General features: G+C 39.6%; 6 protein-coding genes across 6 annotated transcripts; 4 read left to right on the forward strand and 2 right to left on the reverse strand.

The window, feature by feature from the left end:
- Nucleotides 1–2,320: 2,320 nt before the first annotated feature.
- Nucleotides 2,321–3,352, forward strand: LOC132791057 (brachyurin). Its single transcript, XM_060799839.1, has 2 exons — nucleotides 2,321–2,911; nucleotides 2,975–3,352. The coding sequence occupies exons 1-2, from the start codon at nucleotides 2,350–2,352 to the stop codon at nucleotides 3,283–3,285; spliced, it is 873 nt and encodes a 290-aa protein (XP_060655822.1). The 5' UTR covers nucleotides 2,321–2,349; the 3' UTR covers nucleotides 3,286–3,352.
- On the reverse strand, nucleotides 3,193–6,202 carry LOC132791056 (chymotrypsin BI-like). Its single transcript, XM_060799838.1, has 3 exons — nucleotides 5,046–6,202; nucleotides 4,080–4,255; nucleotides 3,193–4,022 (listed from the first exon to the last, which is right to left on the reverse strand). The coding sequence occupies exons 1-3, from the start codon at nucleotides 5,573–5,575 to the stop codon at nucleotides 3,337–3,339; spliced, it is 1,392 nt and encodes a 463-aa protein (XP_060655821.1). The 5' UTR covers nucleotides 5,576–6,202; the 3' UTR covers nucleotides 3,193–3,336.
- Nucleotides 6,203–7,960: 1,758 nt separating this feature from the next.
- Nucleotides 7,961–9,463, reverse strand: LOC132792397 (protein tantalus). The gene is given in 3 exon segments (XM_060801754.1): nucleotides 7,961–8,920; nucleotides 8,923–9,205; nucleotides 9,287–9,463. Coding segments are annotated over 3 exon segments (888 nt in total). The 5' UTR covers nucleotides 9,358–9,463; the 3' UTR covers nucleotides 7,961–8,386.
- A 1,267-nt stretch (nucleotides 9,464–10,730) lies between these two features.
- LOC132790513 (serine protease 1-like) lies at nucleotides 10,731–11,559 on the forward strand. Its single transcript, XM_060799062.1, has one exon. The coding sequence runs from the start codon at nucleotides 10,733–10,735 to the stop codon at nucleotides 11,528–11,530; it is 798 nt and encodes a 265-aa protein (XP_060655045.1). The 5' UTR covers nucleotides 10,731–10,732; the 3' UTR covers nucleotides 11,531–11,559.
- A 4,056-nt stretch (nucleotides 11,560–15,615) lies between these two features.
- On the forward strand, nucleotides 15,616–16,486 carry LOC132792677 (serine protease 1-like). The gene has a single exon (XM_060802126.1). The coding sequence runs from the start codon at nucleotides 15,650–15,652 to the stop codon at nucleotides 16,442–16,444; it is 795 nt and encodes a 264-aa protein (XP_060658109.1). The 5' UTR covers nucleotides 15,616–15,649; the 3' UTR covers nucleotides 16,445–16,486.
- A 2,893-nt stretch (nucleotides 16,487–19,379) lies between these two features.
- On the forward strand, nucleotides 19,380–20,244 carry LOC132792849 (serine protease 1-like). Its single transcript, XM_060802358.1, has one exon. It carries the CDS (start codon nucleotides 19,408–19,410, stop codon nucleotides 20,203–20,205), a length of 798 nt encoding a protein of 265 aa, XP_060658341.1. The 5' UTR covers nucleotides 19,380–19,407; the 3' UTR covers nucleotides 20,206–20,244.
- Nucleotides 20,245–21,953: the final 1,709 nt, after the last annotated feature.

Raw genomic sequence — 21,953 nt, forward strand, 5'->3', positions numbered from 1 at the left:
TGTTGAATTACTGTTTGCCTTTGTTTTTGCTTTTGATTTTTTTTTGTGTTGAATTATATTTTAATTTAGTTACAATTCGCTTGTTTGCTACGCATTTAATGTTTTAATTAGCGCCGTTTGCAGCTAACTCAAGGACAATGGCATTCGATGTCGGTCTCTCGACTGAGTTCATAGCACCCCCGCACTTGAATTTGATGGAGAACAAGTTGAAGTTGTGTGTGATCTATTCAGATCTAAATAGCATCGTATGGCTAATTATTTTTGATTTGCCTTTATTTCGCATTTTGCCACCAGTTGACAGGTGTCATTTGATATATTTGTCCAGATCTGATTTTAGAAAGTGCATAACATATTACGTATACGTATGTGCGTACGTTTATTTCACCAGATCGCGCAAAGCTACAGCTAATTGATGGGCAAACATGTCACAGCTTATTGTTGCCCAGGAACAGAGCTTTATTATGTCTTAACTCAAAAAGCACACGATTATACGAGTTAACACTCGTTTATTTAAATGGTTTATACGTCTTAAGTATTAACAAGTTAATCGTATTTTGTCAATAAATATAATAACACAATGCGTACTGATACTTAGTATGTATATAAATTAATAAAAACATGATTCAATGCTCAGATGAACAAATGCACATCAATTGAAAAATGATTCATAAGGCGTATTATGCTCTTGAGACATTTATCTTAATTCATAAAATGTATTTATAAATTTGAGAAATGCTTAAGGAATGTGTAAGCTTCAGAAATTGTTAAGAAATGTAACAATTGATTTAAAATAACACAAATAATATAAGTCACCATTTAGTTCCTAATAACAATAATTATATAAGAATGCAATGATATAATAAATTAAAGCACACTTCAACGAAAACGGTTCCAATCTTTTTCTTATCTAAATTTTTAGTTTCTCAAAAAAAATGTTATCATGAAATCTCATTGGACTTTCTTTCTTTTTTATTTAATAATAGTTCCTTTTAATTTTGTAGATATAGTTTTCATTTAAGAATAAATAAATAGGTAAATAGATATGAAAAACCTTCCTCTTATATGACATTATTTTTGCATTTAATAAACTGAAATAAAATAATAAGATTTATTTAATTATTTTTAATTTTTAAAATTTAAGCTGTTATAAAAGAAATATTTGAGAAGCAACTGATCACCAAAGATAATGAAATAATGATTAAACTTGACCTACACAATAAATTGCATTAGAAATCATTCGAGTCACTCAATTTTAATCAGTTCCGAATCCAAAATCTTGTTCAACACTCTTAACAATTATCAGTTGAAAAATCTGGCCAATCGTAGAGCATTTCAAGTTCGTTTTGATTGCTGTTTGATTAACGACTTTTGTTTCTGTGCACTTAGATTGATGTAACCTTCAATTGAACAAACAAATACTTTTCGTATTAAAACCATTTCCGTTTTAATTCTTGGTTTTCTGCTTGTAGTTTATAAAGTATTATTATTTAATACCCAAGAGCATAAATATGCATAATAGCGTTTTTTTTCTCAACCAGTTTAACAGTTGCTGTTTGCGGGAGGAGGGGCAAAAACAAAAAGTGTTTAATTAAAAGTCAATTTGAAATTGGAATTGGGTGTGAGGAAGTGAGTGCACATAATGATCATTACTGTAGACATAGTCAACACTGGAACGAATTTAATCAATCGAAATGTGCTGCGATAAGAGCAAATTCTATTTCAAGACAAATCAAAAATAAACTCAACAATATTTGCAGTTCTTATCTAACCTTTGATCGCGTTAATCTCGAAGATTAAGTTGATGTTTAGCTTTAATTTAGTGAAATCTAATGAATGAAAAACAACAGCTGAAATGGAAAATCTGTGAAAAAAACAAAATGATCTTACGATGAATTGTGAAATACTCATTTATTTAGCACAATGTTTTTTTTTCTTTATTTTGTTGTTGTTACTGTTGAAATGTTTAAAGATGTCGCCAAACTAATTAGAGCTTTCGGCTGAACAATATTGATTTAATCTATTTACATTGGAAATTTACCATTTCAGCATAGCTGTATTCGCTTTACGACAGCGATTATCCCTGAATGATGATGGAAATGCCAAGCACGCGCCTAGATCTAAATTGAACTTGTCACTATCATTGATCAAAGATTATATTACTTAGTAGTCTGAGCTGTGGCAGGAGTATCACCAAATTGTAAATCAATTGTGTTTTCTAGCCATGATAACCGTGATAAGCGGCAAAGCGCTTTAGCGATAGTCCAAGATATATGACACCCTCGATTTTGTAGGTGACTTGCCTATAAAAGTGTGTCCAAGTTGGTCAAGTTGAATCAGTTGAAAGTCAACATGAAATTCGCCTGTGCAACCGTGCTCCTGCTGGCCGCCGTTATTGGCGCCCAAGCCTCCGTCGACTGGCAGTCGGTCAAGTCGATGGACATTGAGGTCGATGTGCCCATCTCCCATCGTGTTGGTGCCCCGTCGGGACGCATCACCCGCGGCGAGACCGCCGGACGCAATCAGTTCCCCTACCAGGCGGGTCTGTTGCTCTACGTTGCTGGCGGCGCTGCTTGGTGCGGTGGCTCCTTGATCAGTGATCGTTATGTGCTCACCGCTGCCCATTGCACGGACAGTCTGACCACAGGTGTGGATGTCTATTTGGGTGCCTGGGATCGTACCGATGGCAGCGAGCACGGACAACAGATTATCTTTGTGGAGACAAAGAATGTGGTTGTTCACGACGCTTGGGATGCTTCGCTGCTGCGCAACGATATCTCGCTGATCAAGCTGCCCGTGCCAATTGAGTTCAATGAGCACATTCAGCCCATCAAGCTACCCGCCAAATCCAACACCTACAACACCTATGCCGGCCAACAGGGTATTGCCTCAGGTTGGGGCAAGATCAGTGACTGTAAGTGATTGCTAGACACATAAGAGTTTTTCACTTTGATTTGCTACAACTTTCCATTTGCAGCTGCCACCAGTGCCACCGATATTCTGCAATACATCAGTGTGCCCATCATGAACAACTCCGGCTGCTCGCCCTGGTTTGGCGGTGTCGTCTACGAGACCAACATCTGCATCAAGACCACCGGTGGCACTTCCACCTGCAACGGCGATTCTGGCGGTCCCTTGGTGTCGGCCGAGACTGGTGAGCTGATTGGTGCCACATCCTTTGGCATTGCTCTCGGCTGTGAGGTTGGCTGGCCCGGTGTCTTCACCCGTGTCACCTCTTACTTGGACTGGATCGAGGAGATCAGCGGCGTGACCAACAGTGGATTCTAAATGCCAAAATGATCGTTTGCTTTTAACTTACAAAATAAATGTTTATTGAAGCTACAAGAAATAATAATCGGATTCCGATTTGGTTTTCAATTTTGATTTGGATTTTGTATGGGGACGTCGTGAGCTTGCGATGGCAAAGGACACATCATCCTCGTTGCTCTCATCCGATTGCGGCAGCGGACGATGCACGTCCAGTTCATCGGGTAGATCATCATCACTATCGTGAAATTCTGAATGATCAAACTGCTGGGTTTTGCGATTGTGTCGCTCCTTGGCATAGTTCTTCACATATTGATCGAAGAAAATGGCCTCCGTGGTGTCCTGATGTGAATGCACGCCCGTCTCATCGCTAATCCAGTCCAGATACGATGCCACCTTGGTAAATGCAGCCGGATAGCCACGATCGCAGCCATAGATGCTGCCAAAAGACGTGATGCCCACTAACACACGTTTCTTGGAGTGCTTACGCTGCAAGACGAGCGGACCACCCGAATCCCCATTGCATGTGGAGCGTGCATTGCGTCCGCTGGTGCAGATATTTGTGCCACGAAACGATAATGGGAAGTTGCGCTTGCAGGTGCGATCGTCGATGATCTGCAGTTGCACGTAGCGCAGCACATTGCTGATCGCATGCACCCCAGTGGCATAGCGACCCCAACCGGACGCAATGCCCAGCTTATTCTTAAAGCTGCGATACTCGTAGTGACGCTTCGGCAACTGTATGGGATGAATGCGCTCTGCAACGGGGAAATTTCATTAGTTGTAGCCACATTGTGAGACACTTTAACACTCACCATTGAAGCTGACCGCGTGTGGCAGGCGTATGAGTGCAATGTCATCCTTCAGTCGCTTGGGATTCCATGTGGGATAGATGTGAAAGTTGCTGCTGGGCACCATTAGACGCACCTGACCCGACTCCTTGGCGTTCTTAATCTCATTAGCGCCCAGAAAGACCAAGGCGCGCTTAGCCCTGCCATCAGAAGAAATACAACCAAGTGGGGGGAGTTTTAAAGTCTTATGTTAAATATTGAAGGAATAAGGAATGATCAGTCAGCCAAGATGTCTAGCTATATATTATTTTACTTCAATCTAAATTCAACTATATTTAAATTTATATATTCCAAGTATATTCAATACTAATAAACAATCCTTGCCGAATCAAAATTTTTATTTGAAAGTAAATTGTTTGCCTACACTTTCTTTAATTGTGTGTTAATTACATTAAATACATATTTTAAATACTATAATCTGCATTATATAATAATACATAATCATAAATTAAAGACTCTTTATGTATTCATAGAGTAAAGCTGGCGTTTCGACTGAAAACACAAATTTGAGTGGTATGATAGTGTTTTTGTGGCACCTTTTGATGACAATTTTTGAAGAGCGATTGGAAAATTATTGACAAAAATAATAATTAATATTCACAGATCATGATAACTTGTAAAATCCTAGTCTGATCCCTACAGGACACTTTCATGGGCCCAATCATTAAATCAAGGCTCAAATATTAAAAAATTTAGCAACATTAAAATTACTTCATTAGCATCAGATAATATTAACTTTTCCCTTTAAAAAAATATAATTTAATAATTATTATTATATTATGCCATTTAATTATTTTTTAACTTAGACATTATTTAAAATAAATATAATTTCAAAATTTTAGGAATAATAACGACTATTTAGGTCTTCAAGTATTCCCAACAAAACTAATATGGAAAAAACACCCCTTCAACAAGATGATGAAAACTTACATGTCCACGCAATGTGCCGCAGTGAGCACATGCTGATCAGAGATGAGGGAGCCACCGCACCAATAGAGACCCTTGGGACGCTGCAGCAGCATGCCCACCTGGTAGGGGAAGCAGTGTGGATTGCCGACATCGCCGCCAAAGATGCGATCCATAGCCATGGCGCCCTCTGGCAGCATGCTGTCGAGCAACGGTGTCGTCTCTAGGTTCAACACAAGTGGTTCGCGTTCATCGGCCGATGGCAAATTATCGCTATCGCCGCTGTTATCGGCTGCACTGTCGATGCCGCTGCTGCTGCTAATGCGACTGTCGTCATTGGTGGCGCTCATTTCCGCGTCCAGTTCGGCGGACAGTGATGTGGTTGGTGTCTGTGACAAGGCCATGCCAAACGGGCCCGGATACATGGACACTAGATACATTGGCTTAACCTGTTGCCAGTCCAGCGCCGCTGCTGCGCCGCCGACTTGCAGCAGCAGCAGCGCTGTTAATTTGGCAATAATTGCAACAATTGCTGATTGTAAACACATTTGCATTTGCGTCGTTGCCTTTTATTATTGTTGTTGCTGGCAGCGGCTGGTGCACGCATTTAATATTTAATTCCCAATTTAATTGACCTGCACTCTGCACCTTGCTCTCTCTCTCTCTCTCTCTCTCTCTCTCTCTCTCTTTTTCACGATGTTTGCTTCCCCGTTTTATTGGATATTTTGTTGGTTCACTTGGCCACTTTTAATTTCGAGTTTCCCGTTTTGTTTTGAAAAGCCGTTACGTACTCCACTCGCCACTTGCGCGCACCCCTCACACCCCCTCAACACTCGCACTTTATCTTGCGCGTAATATTTTGCCTTTTGTTTTTTTTTCTGTGTTTTTTTTTGCTTGCAACTTTCATGCGGAGTTGGGACTTGTGAGGTTTTCGGTCAGCGTCTCGCTTCCAACTGTGGCCTCGCGCGCATGTTGCAAGCATTTTTATAAACTCTCTTGCTACCATTTCTTTGCAACCGCTTTAATTATTTCGTCTATTTTGCTGCATTAATTTGACTGCGCAGTCAGCGCCGTCGTCAACGACGACTGCGCATACTTTCGCAGTCAGCGCGCAATTGCATTTGATTTGCGTTCGTCGCCATCGTTATCGAATTCGCCTCTTTCAATTTGCATTCGCTGCGAATGTAAGTTTTCGCCTGCCACCCGCACACCTACATCAACTTCTGCATTTCACATGCCCTTAGATGACGTTTGCATATGTGTGTGTATAAAGTGGTGTAGCCATCTTTTTTTTTTTTTAAATTCGCTTTTCAAGCTCTGTTTCGCCTTTGCACCCGCAACATTGTTACGCCGGCGCTTTGACAACCTTTGTCGCATTTTTCGCTGCATTTGGCATTCAGTCGAAAATGTGCCGTGCCCTTAGACGCCGCACACCGGTCGGGTCGAATTTCTCTATGACAACGTGTGCGTGTGTGTGTTCGTTGTGTTAGTGTATAAATCTTAACAAGCGTCGCTATCGCCGTTAACGCTGCGGTTGACGCCGCGCTCTTGTTGTTGTTTTTACCATTTAAATATGAAAAGCAAGCGAAGCTGTAACTCTAGTTACTTATCCCCTACTTGCTTTGGTGCTATTACATCACGTGTAGATGTATGTGTGCTAGTGTGTGTGTTGTGGGTAATGCGCAGCATGCGGCAAAATGCTTTCATTGAGAAAAAGCTACAATGTTGTTGTTGCTTTTATTGTCGGCGAAACAACAATAATATTACACGATACATTTGTCTTTTGCATTTTTTTCATACTCACATCTAAATTAATACCGCAAATAGCGATTACATGCATAATATGAGTTGACAACAACAGTGGGCGAATTTATAAGCAGTCCTCAAGCACGACAAGTAATAGGGCTTAAGTTGCCACAACTGTCCATAGTGCGGCGGCAAACAAGATGGCAGCACCACGTGTAGTTTGAAGGTTATTGCCAGGGCATTTTTGACATGAGGAAGCGAGACGGAGCTCGAGTCGCAAGACAATTTTGATTGCATGTCGCCATTTGGAGTATTCTTAGCAGGAAATCAAATGTGCATTTCGATAACTTGTTGCATGTATTTCTAATTAAATTAATTCGTTAAAAATAACATTAATTTGGTGTTGAAAGTATTTCTTGGCATTGTTTTCGCCTATTTAGGAAATTGCGGCTTACTTTGTCTGCCTAGCGAAGCAAATAAATCAAATCGTCTCGCGATCGGTGATATGTTCGAATGTAATGAGGCTACAATAACAATAACAAAATACAATCAGCGCCAACGCCAGCAAATAGCAGCAACAACAATAACAGTAACAGTAACAGTAGCTAGTGGTGTCGATTATGCAAATGTTTCTGCGGCTAGTGTTTATTTGTGTTTTTTTTTTTTCTTTTTGTTCAGTGCATTTAAAATACTCTTACCCGGCTGACTTGACAATTTATTTGTACGGTTGCAGCACATGCTAAGGTAAGTGTTGAACCTTTAATACAGATGTTCTTTTGCTGTTAACCGTTACCGTTCTAAATGACAGGGTGGTTCTAAGCAACAGGGTCGCTGCGTTAGTCTTAACAGTGGCGTATAAAATAAGTTGTACGCGTGGTTATATCTTGATATGTCAGGGAGTTTATTCGTCGTTGTTGTGCATTATGAAGTGCAAACAAAATGTTGCTTTCTTGATTTGTTTTCCAGCTGTGTTTCGTGCTGTGCGTCGATATTTAATGCATAATCGGGAATTATGATTACCACTCTTGCATGTTGTACGTACTCACATATATTTAATAATAATAATAAGCACATACATTATTTTTTTTGTATATTATTGCACTTGTTAATGCATTTGCCGTTATCCAATTTAGCACCACGATCGTACTATTTACCAATTGATTGGTATTAGTAAAGCGATTGTATTAAAATATGGTTGTGTTTTCTATTTATTTATTTATTTGTTTGCTTTACTTTTGCGGCAGTGAAAACAATGAGTAGAGCATTTTCACGCATTTCCCTATTTGGTAAGATGATAATTTATTACAACTATGGTTTGATACAATTCTACCCCAATTTTTCTCTTTTTTTGTATAGGAATCTTTTCTCAGAATTGTATTCTTGCTTAATTTAATGATAAATGATATACTACGATAAATTGGGTCGCTACGCAAAATGATTAAATTATTTTCATGCTCCACAGCACTTCCTATATCTGAATATGTATTGGGTTATTGGGTATTATAAATAAATCTTACATAAAACATTACATTACATTGGTATCAGTACATTTGACCAACATTCCCAAGAAAACGTGGGACATCAATGTGGTTGGTTGGTCAGCTTAACTATTCTTGTGGCTACTCGAAGACCGCTGATGGTGTGGAAAGCGGCGGCAATTGCATGTCGTCCATGAATGTGATGGCAGCAGCTGAACCAGAGGCAGCAGTGGCAGTCTTGCTGCCGCTTGCCCCATCCACATCGACATCCTCCTGCTCCTCCTCCTCGAACATGGCGCTGTCGAGACTTTTGTTGAGACGATCATGGAACTCGGTCATTGAGATCTTCTTGAGGGCAAAGCGTTTGCCAAACGTCTTCTTAACCTTCAAGCGTCGCTTCTTGATCAGATTCTTGTTCTTGTGCAGACCATCGTTGAACGAGATGGCGCGACGTAGTTTTCTCGATCCGAACTTCACCAGACGCACTTGGCTGGTTATGGCGCCACATTCCTCACTATCGTCCTCGGCATCGGCGGCATTCTCATCACTCGGCTCCTCGAAGATCGTCTCTAAATTGGCGGGCGTAAACTTCTTCATTCGCTTGCTAGTGTAGATCTTCTCGATGCTCTTCAACGTCTGTTCGTTGGTGTGCAGCGTTTCCCGTCGCTTCTTTTTTTTGCTGGCTTCATGATGGCGCTGCATACACGATTGAAATTGTCCTTGGAGATGCGAGCAGGCATCCGACGTCGCGCGACGCCACCACGTTGCTGACCGCGTTGGCTGTAGCAGCTGCTGCTGCTGTCGCTCTCATCGTTGTCCTCGCCTCGACTTAGCTGTGAATCGATCTCATCCGATTGATCTGTGTCGCCGCTTTCCGACTCCAACATGGCATCGGGCGGCGAGGAGACAGTGTGGCCAGGCATTGGCTTAAAATTCCAAGTAAAGTTATTGGGTGCAGAACTGCATAGAAAAAAAAAAAAAAAAAACAAAATGAAAACAATTGCAACTTTGAGTGTATCTTGTGACTTTTGTTTCGCTTACCGATTTTCTGTCAACACAACCTCCTTGGGCTGAAAACTGATTTTGGCAAAATTGTGAACAATGTTTTCCATTATTCAGTGTCTAACATTCTGTTGTTATTGTTTAAGATTTAATTTTCGTTTGTGCTAGCCACTTTGCGCTTGTTATTTACACTTTTTCTTACAAAAATAAGAAGAAGAGCTTAACGCTGAGCCAAAATGTTGTTTAACATAGCGATAACTCCATTAACATTGGCGAATTGGCAATCGTAACAGTTGATACTTATTTCGATTTCTGAAAGCTACAACGAATAAATACAATTTCAAATAAAAGAAGTCTCTTTTGAAATATTCATTGCTACAATTCCATAATTAATAAAAAGACGGTATCCCCTCTATTTCTCTCTACTTTCATATACCAAAAAAATAGGCTAACTATGCAATAATGCATATTTAAAAATAAATATTATGTTAAAGTGTCAGAATTCTGAATAAATGGCATTCAACATTTTAGTATATTTCAAAGTAAAAAAGGCGCGTAAACTCAAATAGTTTGTTATTTCAGAGTTTTTCTTAAATTAGTGTTGGCAATATATTGTTAGACTTCTAAAGAATCTCCTATCACTTACATACTTGCGTTTGCGGGATTGAAAATGACAAACTGATATTTTTGTATACGTTTGGAGGTAGCCAGCCTGGTACATGCCAAAATCTTATACCAAAAAGTGTATTTTTAATCTTTTATGGTCTCATTCTTACTTTCTGTTAACTTAAAAATTGCATGTTAACTAATTATCGATTGCTGCATCTTCGATAAGTTTACAGTGCCAAATGCAATGTTCATTTAATTTCCTATAGGTGGCGCTCAAGTAGCCGTTACGTTTAAATTCGTTTTGAAGACCTCATTTTATTCTTATTGAGTTTATTTCAATAAACTGTAATTTATTGATTTGGTAAATGATTTAAACTGATTTACTGATTTGGTAAATGCTAATATCAGTTTCAGTATAAACTTTTTGTTTTGCGAAGAGGAGAAATATATTAAGTCTTATTATTGAAAATTATTGACATTTAATTTAACCTTTAACGGCCTACTTTATGTATTATTCGTGATATATGTATATATAATTGAAACTTTAATAGGAAATCAAATTCGTGTTGCGAATTTTCGAGAAAATTTAATTAACAAATCTTTGGACTTGCCTATTAGAATTTATAAAATTTCTTGATTGTTTGCTGGTGAGCTTCGATTAGTAGACGAATCTGTGCTCTTCAGATACGCTATGGAGTGGGTACAAAAAAATAAGAAAATAAGATAATCAAGAAAATTGATTGGTGGCTTATCTACTTATATTATTATTTCTATCGTGTGTATTAATAACTGCATTTCTATCAATAAATGATATGATATGAATTTACTATAAAAACTGTAAACTCGAATCAAATTTATTCGAGTTAATCGTAAAACATGAAAGTGTTCGTTATATTCGCCTTGGCGCTTGCCGCCGTCTCTGCGGAGGTATTGGAGCAAGAATACCCCAAGGACTTCCCCAAGTCCACTAAGATCCAAGGACGCATTACCAATGGCTATCCAGCCTACGAGGGTAAGGCCCCCTACACCGTCGGTCTGAGCTTCAACAATGCCTGGTGGTGCGGTGGTTCCATCATTGCTCACGACTGGGTGCTGACTGCTGCTCATTGCACCAACGGTGCCGGCTCTGTGACCATCTTCTACGGTGCCACCTGGCGTACCAACGCCCAGTTCACCCACTCGGTTGGCAGCGGTAACTTCATCCAGAACCACAACTGGCCAAATGTGAATGGCAACGATATCGCTTTGATCCGCACTCCCCATGTCGACTTCTGGAGCATGGTCAACAAGGTTGAGCTGCCCAGCTACAACGATCGCTACAACATGTATGATAACTGGTGGGCTGTTGCCTGCGGCTGGGGTGGCACCTATGATGGCTCTCCTCTGCCCGATTGGTTGCAGTGCGTCGATCTGCAGATCATTAGCAACAGCCGATGCTCTCAGACCTATGGCAGCCTTCCCGATGGTATTCTCTGCGTTGCCACTCCCGATGGCAAGTCCACTTGCTCTGGCGACTCTGGTGGCCCATTGGTGCTCCACGACGGCGCCAAACTTGTTGGTGTTACCTCCTTCGGCAGCAGTGCAGGTTGCCAATCTGGCGCTCCTGCTGGTTTCACTCGTGTCACCGCTCATCTGGATTGGATTCGCGACAACTCTGGTGTTGCTTACTATTAAACATTCTATCAAAAATAAATAAACGACATGCACACATAGTTATAAATAGCTCTATTGATTTCAGCTACAAAACGTTCTTAGATTACTTTTGCGTTATACCCGCTACACATAGGGTAGAAGGATATTATAACAGGAAATGTAAGGGTAACAAATAGTAGGAGGCATCTTCATCTGTCTGTCCGTCCGTCTTTATGAACACATAGATCTCAGAGACTATAAGAGATAGAGAAATAATTATTATTCCCAGCAATTGTTATTTTTGAGTCGCAATTCTTGGTTGTACAATAATAACTATAGTCTGAAATTTTGTTGTGATTGGATAATAACTGTAGATAGCTACAGTTTAGTGAACTTGACTGTGATACCCACTACTAATATTTAAAAAAAACCAAACGGTATTATTCTTAAAGTGTGCCAAATTAATATATTGCGGAGTATTAAAATATACATACTGAAGTTTATATTTGGTATATTGACATAATATTTATTACACTTAAAATATTTCATGGAATACCAAATATGCTAGATTATCAACCAAAGCAGTTAAGAATCGATTGCAGCAGCCGTTTTTTTTGGCAATATAAAAATATTTCTTAAATAAATAAATAACTTCAACAATTTTTATTTGATCGCAACCATATTTTGAGGAATCATTAAGACAGATAGACGGACCGACGTGTAATCTTGCTCTTATTGAAATCGTGTTGGTGGCGAAGCTTGTTAATTGTTCAAGTGACAGCCAAAATTATAAGTGTTCGCTTCGCAAGGAAACTTAATCCATATATTCGGAGTACTTTACTAATTTAAGAAAGATTTTTTGACCGTTTGGTGAAAATCTACGTAATGAAGATGAGGACGGCAAAAGAATTACACCGAGCTGGAAGAAACAGTCAAATCCAAGTCCCTTTCATTTCAGAAGTGAGCGCGTTGAGTTTGCGAGACTCAACATCCGGTCAAGAGCAGCATACTTCTCAAACATCGGCGCCCAATTTCACGTTTCCATCGACAGTCTTAACATCTAGTCTAGAGCAGCACACTTCAGGCAAACACGCAAGGTTGACGACGACGAAATACTAAGTCTAAATGCTGTGAATGGGACACTAATATTTGAGGACAGACGGCAAGATATATTCATCATTTATTGAGGAATAGTTGAAGCTGGATCATATGTCGCGTGTACATTCTAAAGCCTTTAAGCCTAGCAAGTATTTTCTGCCATACAACTGCGTACTAAAGGCCGATAGTACGACAACAAAGCTTCGCGTTGTGTTCGATGGATATTCATTAAATTATGGCTGGCCGACTTTCAAGGGATCGACGATTTTACGTCGTTGTTATACCCGGAAGACACATTAACCGAAAGGAGCAAAACAAATTTTTTTTGTGTTTTTTTATGGTTGCCATGTTCGTAATAGGTTTATAAGGTAAAACAAATTAATTTTTGAATCAAAACAAAACAAGTAAGAAAGCTACAGTCGAGTGTACTCGACTGTGAGATACCCGCTACCCATTTTGAATAAAAGCAAAATATTTCGCAGTATTATTCTCAAAATATACCAAATATACTGCAAAAATACTAAAAATATACCAAATGGTACCATAGACGGCACAATATACCAGATTGTCGGCCAAAGCAACTATTATCCCCAGTAAGTAGGCGTTTTTGCCCATACAAAAGTATTTATTTAATAACTTAAACAATTTTTATCTGATCGCAACAAAATTTTCAGGAATCATAACTACTATAGTTATTATTGTATATACCAAAATTCACAACTCTAGCTTTAAAATTACGCTTGTTACTTGTTTGATTTGCGGGGGCGGAAGTGGGCGTGGCAAAAAATTTGAAACAAACTGATCTGCGTGCAAACATAACAAATGCTGTCGAAAAAAAATTATAGCTCTATCTCTTATAGTCTCTGAGATCTAGGTGTTCATACGGACAGACGGACAGACGGACATGGCTAGATCGTTTCGGCTGTTGACGCTGATCAAGAATATATATACTTTATAGGGTCGGAGATGCCTCCTTCTACCTGTTAAATACATTTCCTTCCGGCACAAAGTTAAAATACCCTTCTACCCTATGGGTAGCGGGTATAAAAATGTATAAATGTAATTCAATAGCATGGTTGTTCCATAATAAATCGTATATCTCCATGTTCCTTAGCATAAGCTAAGGCGTCAGCTAAAACTAACAGAGAATAGTGAGTATGTAAGAAACTTCGTGTCGTTACTAGACACACAAGCAAGAGTGCCGATCACTGATAAATGCCTACTTTTCTAACAGCGTCGTTTGATAATTAAATTTGTTGGCATTATTTCGCTGTATTTTTTTTATAATCGGAGTCGTTATAACCGAATTATACTGTATTTCCTCGTTTTTGTACATAAATGGTGGCGCTAACAATTGATATATAGAAGATGTACCGATATGTGCGCAGGGCTTTATCAGATAGCTATATCAAAAGGCTTCGTCAAGAAATAAAGTTCAATCGCTTCTTTTTCGCGGTCGGCTAGCCAATTAAACCCTTTCTTACGATACACGTAATCCTATTATATTGCCTTCGCATTGGCCCTTTTAGCAAAAATTCGTTTGCAATATTGGCCAACTGGTGGACTACGAACTGTGTCAAGGGCATCGAAGCCCACTGTGCTCAAACCGAGTATGGCCAGCCTTTCGTCTTCTAAATTCTCGCGCCTTTGCAATTTGCGGAGGGGACTACTGCGGGCCGTTGTACTACAAATCCGAAGTTCGTAATTAAACCTTAATCAAATGTTCCACAAGCGTATTCATCTGCTTTGCTTTTAAGGTTTATCTTGAGTTGATGAACGATTAAACAACTGACGTCTTTCTGGTAGCGCTAAAAAGATTTGCATCGCTTCGCGGGTGGCCCAATCAGATTTGGTCCGATAATGCGACTAATTTTGTGGGGCCAAAAATGAATTACAGGATGTCAGGAAACTTCTCCTCAGAGATCCTCATAAGTTGACTTCTTATGAGGAATGTTTGTCTAATGGATAACGTCGAGTGGAAGTTCATTCCTCCTCGTTCCCCGCATTTTGACGGATTGGGGGAAGCAGCATTCAAGAGCGGAAAGCACCATCTATATCGCTCTGTTGTCCGTTCTCAATTTTGATGAGCCTCGCACGCTGGTTGGCCAAATATCGACCCATATCTTTCGATTTCTGAAAATCCTGACGATTTCAAAGTGTTGACTCGCGCTCATTTACTATTTGGTGGTTCTCCAACCGTGATTCTCCAGTCCGACCTAACTAAGTTGAACTATAATCGGTTGGATATCTGGCAGGTGTCACTCAGCGGCAACGGGTCTTCTGGGCTCGATGGCGGGAGGAGTATCTGACTCTTCTCCAGCAAAGATGCAAGTTGCTTACTCTTGAGCGTAGACTGCAAGTAAATGACGTGGTGTTGGTCAAGGACGAATTTTCGCCTCCACTTCGTTGGACGCTAGCCCGTGTCATCACGCTTATGCATGGGACGTTGAGTGTCGAGATTGCTGATTTGAAGACGTCGTGTGGTAGCACCTGGAGAGCCATTAACAAACTATGTCTACTGCCCCTGAGGGATGATGTTGCAAGACAGGCTTCCAACGGAGGGAGTATGTCGGAAGTAGCAAACAGCTAATGTTAATGTAATGCTGTGACAGCGTCTGCTATCAGCGCTGCATCTGCCGGCAGCACTCCATGCTCTCTGACACTTTTAATGTTCGCTTCCATTTCAACCGGCAAATTATATTTTCCACTTGTATTCTTGCTTTTATTGAAATCGTGTTGGTGACGAGGCTTGATAATTGTTCAAGTGAAACCCAAAATTAACTTTCAATTTGAATTTTCGTGTTTTATTTTTTTATAAACCATAATTGAATGCGTGAAAGCTTAAAAAAAGCTTAGTAGCTCAACAAGCCGCCATATCTTATTTACTTAAGGAACTGTGCCACTAATCAACTATTCAGGCGGTTATCTAAGATGTTGGTTGAAAGTGCTTTGCCAGTTGGTTAAAATAAATAAATTGCAAATATCTGAAGAGCCAAGATATGATAGAAAAATGGTATAAATTCGCGCCTTTTACAACGAACAGTCAACAATCGTGTATTCAACATGAAGGCATTCATAGTTCTCGCTTTGGCCATCGCTGCCGTCTCTGCTGAGGTGGCCGAACAGGTCCACCCCAAGGATATGCCACAATCCCTGAAGCTCGAGGGACGCATTACCAATGGCTACCCAGCCTACGAGGGCAAGGCCCCCTACGCTGTTGGCCTGAGCTTCAACGGTTGGTGGTGCGGTGGTTCCATCATTGCTCACGACTGGGTGCTGACTGCTGCTCACTGCACCAACGGTGCCAGCTCTGTGACCATCTACTACGGTGCTACCTGGCGTACCAACGCCCAGTTCACCCACTCGGTTGGCAGCGGCAACTTCATCCAGAACGGCAACTGGCCCAACCAGAACGGCAACGATATCGCTTTGATCCGCACTCCCCATGTCGACTTCTGGAGCATGGTCAACAAGGTTGAGCTGCCCAGCTACAACGACCGCTACAACATGTACGATGGCTGGTGGGCTGTTGCCTGCGGCTGGGGTCTTACCTACGATGGCTCATCTCTGCCCGATTGGCTGCAGTGCGTCGACCTGCAGATCATTAGCAATGGACAGTGCTCTCAGACCTATGGCAGCCTTCCCGATGGTATTCTCTGCGTTGCTACTCCCGATGGCAAGTCCACTTGCTCTGGCGACTCTGGTGGCCCATTGGTGCTCCATGACGGTGGCAGACTGGTTGGTGTTACCTCTTTCGGCAGCAGTGCTGGTTGCCAAACTGGCGCTCCAGCTGGCTTCACTCGTGTCACCAACCAACTCGACTGGATTCGCGACAACTCTGGTGTTGCTTACTATTAGACATTCTAACAAAAATAAATAAACGATATGCATTAATATAAATTGCATTTTATTTTATTTTATTATATTACTTTATAGAATTATATTATTATTATTATTCTCTCTCAAAATTTGGGTCTAACTTTTTATAACTTTGTGCCGGCAGGAAATCTATGTAACAGGCATAAGGAGGCATCTCTGTTCCTATAAATTATATATGTCGGAGAGTAAGTAATGTAGATTCGGCACATTGTCACTGCGCAGCTGTGCGTGCGTCTCGGCACATTGACGCTGCGTAGTTGTAGGTGCACTTTGGCATTTTGGCAATGCGTAGTTGCTTGTGCGTTTCGGCAGATTGGCACTGCGTAATTAAGAGTGTGCATGTTAGATTGCATCATTCTTTATTTGCGCTTTGTTGGTTGTCCGCATTTTGTCGCTTTGCCAAGTACAGTTATTGCGGGGCGGCTGAGTGTGGTTCGATGGCTATGGCGTAGGCAGTAAAAGGATCGAGCGGCAGTGTGCTCGTAGAATCGCCTGTGAGAGCACCGAAACTCGCTTCGCGATAATGAATAAACAGACTTCGGTAGAACAGACTCCGACATATATATTACTAATCAGCTTCAACAGGCGTGACAATCTAGCCATGTCCGTCTGTCCGTCTGTTCGTATGAACACCTAGATCTCAGAGACTATAAGAGATAGAGCTATAATTTTCGCCAGCATTTGTTACGTTTGCACGCAAATCAAGTTTGTTTCAAATTTTTACCACGCCCACTTCCGCACCCGAAAATCGACAAATATCAGATTCCTGATAGTTTGCGATTAGATAAAAATTGTCAAAGTTATTAAAGAAATACTTTTGTATGGACTAGTTGCTTTGCCTGACAATCTGGTATATTTTGCACTCTGTGGTATATTTTGAATGTAGTACTTAATCGATATACCAAATATGCCATGTGGCATATTTGTAGTATTTTATAGAATATTTTGGTATATTTTGAGAATAATACCGCAATATTTTGCATTTACCGGGTATCTCACAGTCGAACACACTCGACTGTAGCTTTCCTACTTGTTAATGCTTAAAACCAAAAAAATTTATTGCTGTATATAATTTTTTAAATAAATCCAAATATTTGCAAACTATAAAATATATTTTTTCGTTTGTTATATCTCAAGAAGCTTTAAAGTCTTATTTTTTTCAAATGTTGGCATATAAAACGGCAAGAATATCACATCGGCGAACACTATGGCAATTGCATTTGAATAATAAATAAATATCTCCAATCGATTTTAAGGGAACATATTAAATAATTATTAAAGCAAGTAATAAACCGCTTAAGATTTGATTGCAATAGAGCCTTCCCTTTTTATGGAACCACCCAAAAAATATTCATAATTCAAATGCAATGTTTTTTTTCTGCATTTATATTTTTGTTTTTTTTTTATACCCGCTATCCATAGAGTAGAAGGGAATTATAACTTTGTGTCGACAGGAAATGGATGTAACAGGTAGAAGGAGGCATCTCCGACCCTATAAAGTATATATGGGTAATTCTCTAAGGGATGTCGCGTGCGACCAGCTTTTCAGTTACAAAAAAAAACATATTCTGAAATAATTTTAAAAACAAGTAAAGGTTATTTTTATAGCTCTAGATTAGTACTTTAATTAGAGCTAAGAATGGTTTTGGAATTTTTTTTCTGTTTTGTTTTCTGTTCTGATAATTGCAAAAATTAACAAATTCGTACGCAAAACCAAAAAATGAACGAATTTATATATTTTATCGTAAAACAGAATATGTTACTAAAATCAATCTTAGCTCTAAAAATAGTGCTAATCCAAAGCTTTAAGAAAAACCTTTACTTAATTTTAAAATTGTTTTAGTTTATGTTTTTTTTTTTTGTCACTGAAAAGCTGTTCGCACGCGACATTTACCAGAGAATTACCCATATGTATATTCTTGATCAGCGTCAACAGCCGAGACGATCTAGCCATGTCCGTCTGTGTGTCTGTCCGTCTGTCCGTATGAACACCTATATCTCAGAGACTATAAGAGATAGAGCTATAATTTTTTTCGACAGCATTTGTTATGTTTGCATGCAGATCAAGTTTGTTTCAAATTTTTGCCACGCCCTCTTCCGCCTCCGCAAATCGAAAAAATCGAATAACAAGCGTAATTGTAAAGCTAGAATTGGTATATACAATAATAACTCTAGTATTTATGATTCCTGAAGATTTGGTTGCGATCAGATAAAAATTGTCGAAGTTATTAAAGAAATAATTTTGTATGGGCAAAAACACCTACTTACTGGGGGTATATTGGGCCGTCTATGGTATATTTTGAATGCGGTACTATATAGATATACCACATATACCATTTGGTATATTTTTAGTATATTCGGTATATTTTAATAATACCCCAAATATATTTTTAGTATTTTTGTAGTATAATTGGTATGTTTTGTGGATAAAACCGCAAAATATATTGCTTTTATTCAAAATGGGTAGCGGTCGAGCACACTCGACTGTAACTTTCTTACTTGTTTTTTTTTAATTATGATAAGGTTTTTCAACAGCAATTGGATCTTTGGCACTAGATAATATTACTTAGTTAACAATAGTTGAAACTAAGCAAGCACCAAATACTATATCTGCATAGATGTAATAAGATTTAATAGGAAGTTTGGCAGAAAGCCATTAAGATTCTTCTTCTCCATATATAGAATCCGATTCGTATTCACTTCATTTTAATGAGATTCGTGCATTCGAGTATGGAATCAATAGGTGGCCATATCTTGTTTACTTAAGGGACTTGTGCCGCCAATCAACTGTTCAGGCGGTTATCTAAGTTAGTTAGTTGAAAGTGTTTTGATAGTTGGTATGAAATTAATGTTTGCCAAATATCTGAAGAGCCAAGATACGATAGAGAAATGGTATAAATACACACCTGTTACAACGAACAGTCAGCAATCGTGTGTTCAACATGAAGGCATTCATAGTTCTCGCTTTGGCCATCGCTGCCGTCTCTGCTGAGGTGGCCGACCAGGTCCACCCCAAGGATCTGCCCAAATCCCTTAAAATCGAGGGACGCATTACCAATGGCTACCCAGCCTATGAGGGCAAGGCACCCTACACCGTCGGCCTGAGCTTCAACAATGCCTGGTGGTGCGGTGGCTCCATCATTGCTCACGACTGGGTGCTGACTGCTGCTCACTGCACCAACGGTGCCGGCTCTGTGACCATCTTCTACGGTGCTACCTGGCGTACCAACGCCCAGTTCACCCACTCGGTTGGCAGCGGCAACATCATCCAGAACCACAACTGGCCCAACGAGAACGGCAACGATATCGCTTTGATCCGTACTCCTCATGTGGACTTCTGGAGCATGGTCAACAAGGTTGAGCTGCCCAGCTACAACGACCGCTACAACATGTACGATGGCTGGTGGGCTGTTGCCTGCGGCTGGGGTGGCACCTATGATGGCTCTCCTCTGCCCGATTGGCTCCAGTGCGTCGATTTGCAGATCATCAGCAACAACCAGTGCTCCCAAGTCTATGGATACCAACCCGATGGTATTCTCTGCGTTGCCACTCCTGATGGCAAGTCTACTTGCCAGGGTGACTCCGGTGGCCCATTGGTGCTCCATGACGGCAACAAACTGGTTGGTGTTACCTCCTGGGTGTCCGGCTCTGGCTGCCAATCTGGCGCTCCATCTGGTTTCACTCGTGTTACCGCTCACCTTGACTGGATTCGCGACAACTCCGGCGTCGCTTACTACTAAGCATTAATTTTAAATTAAATATAATATCTATGAACAATATTTTTATTGATTGCCATTGCGTCTGCCTTCGTTTGATAGGACTATCTATAGATAGATTCTAGACGAATCTAAAGCTAATTCTATATATAGCTGTAGACTTTAGAGTCGAGACATCTATACTACCTGGACATCGATGCTATCAGCAATTCTTTATCAGTTTAGTAGAGACTTTGATTTACCATGCCTCCCGTGGGACTTTTTATGAATGAGTGCCTGAAATGAGTAAAAATGAGGTGGCAAGCTGACTATAGTAAATTCGCATTGTATGCCCCCTAATACCCCTAACGCAAACAAACTTTCGTTTCAAAAAAAGATTAGATTACTACCTCAAGTGAATTGAACTTTCGAGTGGCCGATCATAAAATTCGATAAGATTATGTGAGAGGAAGAAGCCACAAATATCATATGCTGATCGGATGCACTGAACTTTTAAATATTTTTGCTTATCTACCTATCTGTCGCACCTTTTCTTGATGTTCGTTATTGACACTCAATTTTTAATTTCATCTACGTTATATTTATGATAGGAAGTTTAGAGATTGTGCGTAAAATGTAAATGTTATGGAACCGTGCTTATTTATAAACATTTTAAAATACAGTCGCGAAACTAAAAGAAATTTTAAATTATCTAAATTGTTCTTAAAAAATGGAATAGTCTTTAACTTAGGAGATATTGCAAGAGTTGCAGCAATTGCGAATCAGAATCGCAGTTCTTGCGACAGTCTTGTCACCAAATGTATTCAAGAAAAGTGCTGTAATATCGTATTGCACAATGAATTTTACAATATTTATAGTTGAATTTTCAAAAACAAGTAAGAAAGCTACAGACGAGTGTGCTCGACTGTGAGATACCCCCTATGCATTTTGAATAAAAGCAAAATATTGCGATGTAATTCTTAAAATATACCAAAATAATATACTACAAAATACTAAAAATATAAAAATTGTATTTTTGGTATATTGATATAGTACCCAATTAAAAACATACCATGGAGTGCAAAGTATACCGTATTGCCAGTCAAAGCAACTAAGACTTAGGCGTAAGTAGGCGTTTTTTTTTAAAGAGTTTCTTCTTCGATAATTTTCATCCGATCGCAAATTTTCAGAAATCATATTACTATAGCTATTATTGTATGTACCTAGCTTTAAAATGACGCTTGTTATTCGAATTTTATCGATTTGCGGAGGCGGAAGTGGGCCTGGCAAAAATTTGAAATAAATTTGATCTGCGTGCAAACATAACAAATGCTGTCGAAAAAAATAATGGCTCTATCTCTTATAGTCTCTGAGATCCAAAGTTTCATACGGACAGACACACAGACGGACAGACGGACATAGATAGATCGTCTCGGCTATTGATGCTGATCAAGAATATATATACTTTATAGGGTTGGAGATGCCTTCTTCTATCTGTTACTTACATACATTTCCTTATTTCAAAGCAAATAAGATTCGATTTTTGCCATACAAAACTATTTCTTAAATAACTTCTAAATTTTTTCGTTGATCAGCTTAAATACTGTAGTTTTTATTATATGCACCAAAAATATAAATTAAAATTAACTGACTCCAAGGATATAAAAATTGCACGATACCTCAAAAGATCTCAGCGACGTTTATTCACATTACATAACTTACCGGTGACATGATGCATTCAAGATGACCCAAGTTTGTGGCTGTAACGTCACACAGACTTGCTCACTGATTCT

This window comes from Drosophila nasuta, chromosome 3 (assembly GCF_023558535.2).
Source record: "Drosophila nasuta strain 15112-1781.00 chromosome 3, ASM2355853v1, whole genome shotgun sequence".
NCBI lineage: Eukaryota > Metazoa > Arthropoda > Insecta > Diptera > Drosophilidae > Drosophila > Drosophila nasuta.